General features: G+C 39.0%; 1 protein-coding gene across 3 annotated transcripts in view; it reads left to right on the plus strand.

The window, feature by feature from the left end:
• The window catches only part of LOC125385250 (integral membrane protein DGCR2/IDD-like), a 129485-nt gene that overhangs the window by 14008 nt on the left and 105715 nt on the right, over nt 1-9762 (plus strand). The window contains exon 4 of one of the 3 annotated variants that reach the window (XM_048406518.1): nt 5610-6210. The exons of the other annotated variants lie outside the window; for them this stretch is intronic. Coding sequence (XP_048262475.1) covers nt 5610-5783 — 174 coding nt within the window. The 3' untranslated portion in view covers nt 5784-6210. Of the gene's footprint in view, nt 1-5609; nt 6211-9762 lie in introns of those variants that run through there. 3 annotated transcript variants of the gene reach the window in all.

Here is a 9762-nt window from a genome sequence, read left to right on the forward strand (position 1 = left end):
ACCCCCGCCAAGTGTATCCACTGTCAAGGAGAGCATCCTGCGAACTACAAAGGATGTTCAGCCTACAAATCGCTACATAATATAAGGTATCCAAAACTGAGACCCAAGGACATAAACATACAAGAACCTAAACCCCCAAAACTCACCTCACCAACAGTATCCTATGCGCAGGCAACGCAAGGAAACGTATACAACTCGAAAACACACAGTGTACACACAGAAAATAGAAATCCCACCCCACAAAGCACAGACAACTTTACCAGACTCGAAAAACTTATCGAGAAGCAAACTGAGCAAATTAACAACTTGCTGTCACTACTCACACTCTTCATGGACAAATTCATAAGCACAGAAGCAAAATAAAACCAATGCGAATAGCTCTGTGGAACGCCAACGGTCTAGCTCAGCACAAAACTGAGCTAGAACTATTCTTAAAACAACAGCAAATCGATGTGATGCTCATATCCGAAACCCATTTCACCGACAAAAACTACCTCAGAATACACGGCTACAACTTCTACCACACCCAACACCCCAGCGGAAAGGCTCACGGCGGCACCGGAATCATAATCAAGTCAATCATCAAGCACTACGAACTTCCACCATTCCAGAAAGACTACCTCCAAGCAACAAACGTAGCAATAGAAGACTGTCATGGTACAATCACCACCTCAGCTGTATACTGCCCTCCCAGACACTCCATTGCCAAAGAAGACTTCGACCACTTCCTGGACACCCTGGGCAACAGATGCATAGCCGGAGGAGACTACAACGCTAAACACACCCAATGGGGTAGCAGACTGGTTACAGTAAGAGGCAAAAACCTCCTCAACAGCATAATATCCAACAACCTCAACTACCTTACCACATACGAACCCACACACTGGCCCACCGACACAAACAAAATACCCGATCTCCTTGATTTCTTCATAACTAAAAATATCTCGCCAAGACACGTCCAAATCAATTCCTCGGCTGATCTCTCCTCTGATCATTCCCCCGTGATAGTAACAGTCAGTTCAACTATCATCGAGAATACACCTAATTGCTCCATTCATAACCAACACACCAACTGGCAGCTCTTTAGAGAAGTCTTTACCCACACAACTTCAGCCTCAACCTCACTAAAAACCAATGACGAAATCGGAGCAGCCACGGAATACCTAAATGCGAGCATAATAAACGCTATCCGCGTCTCCACACCGGCAAAAACGTCCATCAGCAACCACGAGTACCCCCAGTACATATTAAAAAAAATAGCAGAAAAACGTAGACTAAGAAGGATATGGCAGACCCATAGAACACCGGAGGACAAACGCAAACTAAACAACGCAACTAGAAAACTATCCAAAACCATAAAGAACTACAATAATGACCGTTTTCACAAATATCTCGCCAGCCTGTCCCCCACAGCCGACTCAAACTACTCAGTATGGAAAGCCTCCAGGAAACTCACGCGCCCCCCACAAATAATACCTCCAATCCGCCGCCCGCAGGGTGGATGGGCGCGTAGCCCTATAGAAAAAGCCAACCTATTTGCCAAACACTTGACTGAAGTATTCCAACCCCATTCCTCCATAGCTACAGCGGACGTCACCGAATACCTGCACACTCCCTTCCAAATGTCCCCTCCTATCCAACCCTTCACTTCTGCAGAGATCATAGAAGCAATCAGTCGCCTAAACCCCAAGAAAGCAGCAGGTCACGACCTAATAGGAAATAAAGCAATCAAGGAACTCCCCATAAAAGGGATTGCACTCATCGCATCAATCTTTAACGCCATCCTCCGCCTTGAACACCTTCCTAAGGCGTGGAAAATCTCACTAATCACCCTCATCCCCAAACCCGGTAAACCAATATATGAAGCCAGCTCCTATCGCCCAATCAGTCTCTTACCCACCCTGTCTAAACTATTCGAGAGGCTGCTCACAAATCGTCTCCTTCCACTCCTAGAAGAATTGAAAACTCTCCCAGATCACCAATTCGGCTTCCGAAAACAACACTCAACAGTAGAGCAAATCCACCGCATAACCCACATGATCAGCCAAACCCTTGAAAAGAAAAAATACTGCTCAGCCGTATTCCTAGACATCCAACAGGCATTCGATAAAGTATGGCATGAAGGGCTACTCTACAAGCTTAAAAAAATCCTACCCCACCCATACTACTCCATCTTAAAATCCTACCTAACCAACAGACAATTCATAGTTATATGCCTAGGCACCACTTCCGCAACATTCCCAATAGAATCCGGCATATCCCAAGGTAGTGTCCTCGGACCCCTACTATTCTCCATCTACACTGCCGACTTACCCGTACCAAACGAGGTAACAATAGCAACATTTGCCGACGACACAGCACTATTAGCTACCCACGCAGACCCGGCAATTGCCTCATCCACTCTCCAGCGAAGTCTCGACTCCATGGAAAAGTGGTTCCAAAAATGGGGTTTCAAAATAAACGAAAAAAAATCCTCTCATGTAACCTTCACGCTCCGAAAACAAACCTGCCCCCAGGTCACCATTAACAACACAATAATCCCAAGCAAGGACTCCGTAAGATACCTGGGCATGACCCTGGACTGGAGGCTAACTTGGAGAAAACATATCTCGGAAAAAACAAAGCAACTAAAGGAAAAAGTAAGAAAATTCTATTGGCTCACGGGCCGACGCTCCAAACTAAACATACAGAACAAAATAACCCTCTACAAGGCCGTAATAAAACCTGTCTGGACCTACGGAATCCAACTATGGGGATCAGCAAGTAACTCCAACATTGAAATACTCCAACGCTTCCAATCGAAAACGCTAAGATCCCTATTAAATGCACCCTGGTATGTTACCAACGAAACAATCCACCGAGACCTCAAGATACCTACAGTCAAAGATGAAATACACAAGTCCAGAAGCAGATATAACACAAGAGTCAACAACCACCACAACCCACTAGTCACCCAACTACTGGACACGACGGACCAGATCCGCAGACTAGAAAGAAAATACCCACTAGATTAAATCCTCAGTCCTACTAGAATTAACAATATAAAGCTATTATAATCCATGTCATTGTATCACGCCAAATTAAGTTACTGAAAATTCTCAACGAGAATTAATTGTAAATATTCTAATAAATAAATAATAAAAAAAAAAAAAAAAAATCTTCTCAGCTAGTTCAGAATACTGGGCTGATCTCCTTCTGTGGTTCTTTGTTGTCTTGTATCTCTGCCTTCACTGCTCCGCGTAGTTGTTGTTGCTCTCGTTCTCCTCCTTGCCTCCTTCAAGGCCTTCGCTGTCACCCTCCTGTGAGACATGACGGTCTTGCGAAATTGCCTGAATTTATCTCAGCTCTCGTTCTTGGCGGTCACCGTGGCGATCAGATTGTCCACGTCTATGTTCTCGCCAAGAGCGTTCTCCAGCTCAATCCTTCTGTCCGTTCACTTCGGGCACGTGAAGTCGGGAACGTCAACCGTTTCCAGTGCAAATTCAATTTTGAATCGCAATTTCCATGTTTGCGTGGCAAAAGCGTAAAATCGATAACGCACGCAAACATGTCTTCTTTGCTAATGGCGTACTATAAATATAAATATTTGAATAAATATTGCGAATTTCATATTGCTAAAAGATTTATACTATTTGTTCGTAAATAATCGTCGGATCTATATTTAAGTCGAAACTGCTGCATTAGATCTCTTTTCTTACTTAAAATTATTTGGATTGGTAACTTGGATGTAACATGTAATTTATTCTCCTTTTATAAATAGTGTACAGAAGATACCAATTCAGAGAAATGGAAGGAAAGTCTAAAAGCAAAGAAAATCTACAGGAAGATAAAACGTTCGAGCCTTGCCAGGCTATATAAGATGCTAAGTAATCTTCCTAGTCTTGTAGTTCTTTCTATTTTGATCAATAATTATTGGTATATGTTAGGAATGCAATTAGAATTTTTGTCCTCAAGCAAAGTATAATTTCAATTTTGTATGTAAACCAAAATATTAAATATCAAATAACCACCAAATAAAATTATATTGTATGGACTACTGTTTCTTTAAATATTTGAATATTTGGTAAATATTGTTTATTTAAATATTTTAAATTGCATGAAAAAAAATGATGCAAATAAATCATAGGGCATTTTAGCTAAAGAGACCAATATCTATTTAACAGTGATTAAATCGTCACCGTTTAACGCTCTATTTCTTTTATTAACTGTGCCTTGTTAAGCTACTGAGGATTACAGAGGATGCGTTTTTTTGATAAACAAACGTTCTGACAAATACGGCAGCAAAATCAGATATGTAGATTCTTACAACAGCAGTTATATTGTATGAATTCCGTTTTTCAGAAGCTTTATTTGTGAAACGACAATTCGCCAGAGTACGGATTCACTGTAGTTATAGCTGTAGGATCTCTATCTAGTTGACAGATCTGCTTTACGTAAAGAATTCCTGTCTCTTGTTCTACTTTATCGCGATTCTCTCCTCACCTTATACGCTTTGTCGAGGAAAGTAATATCGCTACATATCTCGGCTCCGGTTACAATAATTAGTTTCCGCCTAAACTGCTAGAACCACGTAGCACGCACTCTACTCTCGTTTATTAAACATTCAGGCCATCTGATCGCATGCGACGAGTTTTATGTTAATCCCGACCAATTACAATATCTTTCTCTCGTTTACAAGGGACGACGAGACTGGCAGTTGCGTGCTTTCCAAAACAAAAGCCGCGATATCTGCATGATAACCTAACCTCAACCGATTTTGTTGTACTATTCTTAAGTGGACTTCGTTTGTACCACTTTCGTAACAAAAATAGAATATCTAGAACACAGCATTTCGTTATGCGATATTGTCAATTTCTAACATCTAAAACATCAGAGATAATTTTTTCCCTACAGTTGTAAATTTGTGTGAAAAATTACGAACGTAACGGTGTTTGGCGCATGTACAGTTCCCCTCCCCCTCCCCCCTCCAACCTTCATTTGCGTTGACATGCTAGAAAGATCCACTTTTCCACGGTGAAACTGTGTGTATTGTAATTTCATTTTGACAATGGTCCAACATCCTACTATGCATAAATTTAATATCAATATAAGCAGGTTTCATGCCAAGTATTACATCTAACGTATAAGCACAAACCCTGGTTTTAAATACCTTATAGTAATACCGAAAAGATTAATCAGTTGGATGTCTGGCTCAACATCAATATTTTACTTAGAAGATAATACGTCGAGAGCATGTTGGTGGATGGAATGGGAGATGAATGAAGGCTTACTTCTGTAAAATACATAAAATGGTAGTCGGAATGAATTTTGGCGCTTGGGGACAGAAAAAGAGCTGACTGATACTGTCATACACCTGAATTTATAAAATTTTGAAAATCGATGTAACCTTTGAACTTTATCGTATTCTGTTTCATAGCACAAATTATTCTTCCCGAAATGTACGTTTAGTGTTATAATATATTTGACCAATGGTTCTCAAATACTAGTTTTGCTAAAGCAATGGTGGAATTGGAGCAATTCTTTCTTCTTTTATTCTTTGAATGACCTGGATTTTCGAGTAGTCTAGTGACGATTGATCCGTACAATTAATCGATTTCTTCTTATTACAGAGCTGCAAGAGATTCCGCGTTGGACGCCGATGTTGCGAGTTCGAATGCCTGGATGAGGTTGGCACTGAGTATTGGTCCGGATCTGATGTGGTTATCGTCGATGAATCACCTAAACTTGAAAAACATAGTGTATTGTGGACGCTGAGCTTAGTGATGGCAATTGTAATATTTTAATTTCTCAATAAAGATTCCGATGGCGCCGTTGACAAAATTCGTACCTTATAAACGTCGACGATTAGCTTCAGCCACCGGGAAAAGAAGTAGTGTACAATGTAGTGTGTTAACGAAGAATCATTTGTAACTGAATAATTATACCTCGAGAAGATTATACCTGAGTAATTATATTTATTCTTATTTTCTTCCCCTTTATTTCATTTGAATAGATTTTTGTATTCAAAGAGCGAGGTATGATTATTTCAGACGGGTTAATTTGTTTTTACATGTGTCAAAAGAATGAAAGGAGATGACGATGAATCGGTGACAGGTAGAAAATTGTAATCTGTTGTATTTCCATGGTACTGTAGTTGATTATATTTTGTTCAATATTATTCATATTCTATCATGTAATTTGGGAATATACATACATATACATATATGAAAATATAGTGGTATACTTATCCCCTAATCTTTGTGATTTCTATGAAACTTTTATGATTCATTGTCACTTGTATGAAGGATGGAAATATAAAAAATTGATAAAATTATTAATAATATTTACAAAGAAAAAGTGAGCTGTTGGATATACAGGGTGGTTGGTAACTGGTAAAAAAAAGAAGTCGAAAATATACAAATTTTTCATTTGAGGCTTTGTTTTCGAGAAAATCGACTTTGAATTTTCGCTCGGTACGCGTGCACTTTATCACGTTTCGTTATAACGGATTTTATTGTAGATTGTGTTTCGATTGACGTTATATTGATAAACCGTTCCAATATGTTGCACGCGTTGCACGCATACCGATCAAAAATTCAAAGTCGATTTTCTCGAAAATAAAGTCTCAAACGAAAAATGTTTATTCTATATTTTCGACTTCTTTTTTCGAGTAGAATCACCAATTTTCCGCTTGTACTATCAATTACCAACCAGCCTGTATGACAAAATTCTATTTTAAACACAAAACTCGCCACGAGTGGCTATTTTGTTTACGAAATTAAACGAATTTAATAAATGAGATGGCAAGGAAGGAACTACAAGTGACCGTCAAACTATTTTTATGCTTGAAAAGTAATTCGCAAAGTAATATAAAATAATACTATTGATTTGTGTCTCTTTCAGAATTTTTTCTTAATCTCTTGTTTTTTTCCCTTCAAATTTATTATTTATTATTTATTCGGTGTCACGAAAACCGATTAAATATTAAATATCTTAAATATAGATTGAAATGAAAGCTTGTCATTTCTCGTTCAGTTGTCACTTCAAAGTTGTTAGTTCAAAGGTTCTCGTACATCATAAAGCAAGGGATCAAATCTTTAACTTATTACAAATTAAATCTTTTATTGTAATTGCGAAACTTATGAAAGTACCAAGGGAAACAAGTAGAGAACATGAACTGCTCAACGAACCAAAGAACGGCTCAGTGACAAAATTAATAAAGTAAGGATCACAAATATTACAACATTACACTCTTACATCACATAATAGTTCTCTATACAAAAGATATATAGCGAATCGACTTTTCACAACGATAAGAATCAACAGAACCAATTAAGACCAGGCGAAACTCTCATAAGACAACAATATCAGAGGGATCAAATCAGCGATTTTAATCTATGTTACAAATTATAGTTATCAAGAAAAATTGCTCTTTTCACGAAAATTATGCTGATGACACACTCACAATGCATTTTATATTTGGTAGTCGGATGTGCTCGTGGCCATCAGGAGTATAAGGACGACGTTTTTAGAAAATGACAGCGCTGTCGGGTTTTAAAAGCTTTTATTTTTTTATTCATCATTACGAAGATTGTCACTCCTGCTCGGACAGCCGAGGAGGACGGACGTGTCTGGACGGTCGTCCTCTCCAGGTATAAGTGAATAGTGAAAAAGTGCTCCAAAGTAATAGTGCTGCAAAGTGATAGTGAGGAGGAAATAAAATAACAATGCAGATACCAACTATAAACATAGCAACAAAAGGAGAAACATATTATATAAAAACCAAACAAACTAACATGGAGACAGAAGAAACAAAAGAGCATCGGGGACAGGAAGATAGCAATTCAGAACATGAAAGATACTACCAGGATGAAAGCTGGAAGCCAGTGAAGGCTAGCAAAAAACGTAAAACAACCACAGACACAAGTGCCATAGGAAACCCAGTCACAGAAAAGCAGCGATGGCTGCAAGAATTACCACTAAGTAACTCCTTCAACTCACTAACTGAAGAAATAGACGCTGACCCCGTAAGTAAAACCACTACCCAAACAAACCATATTACAAAACCACCACCAATCTTTGTCGAGGCCCAAATAATAGACCCGCTCATTGATCTACTAAATAATCTAGAAGAGAAAAACAATTACACAATAAAGCAAACAAAATTGGATCAAGTAAAAATTCAAACAAACACACCAGAATCATTTAGGAAAGTTATAAAAGCATTAAAAGAAAAAAATGCTATCTACCACACGTACCAGCTTAAAACTGAAAGGAGCTACAAAATTGTCATAAGAGGATTGCATCCTAAAACCAACGTACATAAACTAAGCGATGAGTTAGCTAAAATTGGACATCAAACAAGAACAATAAACAATATAACAAGATTCGACACTAAGCAACCACTACCACTATTCTTAATAGAACTTGAACCCAGAATCAATAACAAGGAAATATATGATATCAAACAAATACTAAACACAATAGTAACAGTCGAACCACCACGACACAAAAAAGATATACCTCAATGCATGCGGTGTCAACAATACGGACACAATAAAAACTACTGCAACAGAAGCCCAGCCTGCGTCAAGTGCGCAAAAAATCACTTAACTGCACACTGCCCATATTCAGGAAAAATAGAAAAACTTAAATGCTTCAACTGTAACGGTAACCACCCAGCCAGCTATAAAGGCTGTGAAGTAAGAAAACAACTACAACGAAAACTGTTCCCGCCCCTACGAAGCAGGACAAGCACTAACACATAAGCCCATCATGACAGCACAAAACCTGAAATATTACCAAATACAGAGCAAGCAATAAACACCAAACCTATCAGCACCAACACCATTGGTGGTCTAAGCTATGCTCAAGTAACCAGCCAACCAACACACACACATAACCAATACCACAGCAATAGTAACAACGACACTGCAGAAATCAAAGAACTGCTCAAACAATCCATAAAGAACACCGAAATGCTAACCAGAATGATAAGCGAACAAAATGCAGTACTCAAACAGCAAACCCAACAAATCACAGTCATGCTACAACTAATTACAAACGTGCTAAGCAAAAAATAAAACACGGACACTCTAAAAATAGCAGCCTGGAACTCAAACGGCCTACAACAACGGGCCCTCGAAACTAAAACATTCATATACAATAATAATATAGACATACTACTTGTCTCAGAAACACACTTCACTACAAAAAGCTATTTGAAAATACCATACTACACCATATATGATACCAAACACCCCTCAGGAAAAGCTCACGGAGGGACAGCAGTGATAGTCAGAAACGATATCAAACATTATCTTCACAGCCAAGTTAACAAAGAATATTTACAAGCAACCACTGTTACAGTTCAAACTAGCAGCAACTACTTCCAGTTGTCAGCAGTATACGTGCCTCCGCGACACAAAATAACAACACAAATGTGGGAAGAATACTTCCAGGACCTAGGGGACAAGTACATCGCAGCGGGAGACTACAACTCAAAGCACACGCTCTGGGGATCAAGAAACATTACACCTCGAGGTAGAACACTGGAAAAATACATTAGAAATAATAACCTCAATGTTACGCCACGAGGCTTACCACAGGCTGTATTTTCTAACCGTCGCTCGCGGCCCTACAATGTCGCAGTCGGATCGTCTTATCTGACCGCCGGATCATATACAATGTATCGACGAGCGCATAGCTGTCGCCAAGCAGCGAGTTCTCGAAACGTCGAATTTGGTCCGTTACGTTTTCCACGCAAGAACAGACATACTTGAT

This window comes from Bombus terrestris, chromosome 6 (assembly GCF_910591885.1).
Source record: "Bombus terrestris chromosome 6, iyBomTerr1.2, whole genome shotgun sequence".
In the NCBI taxonomy this organism is placed as follows: Eukaryota; Metazoa; Arthropoda; class Insecta; order Hymenoptera; family Apidae; genus Bombus; species Bombus terrestris.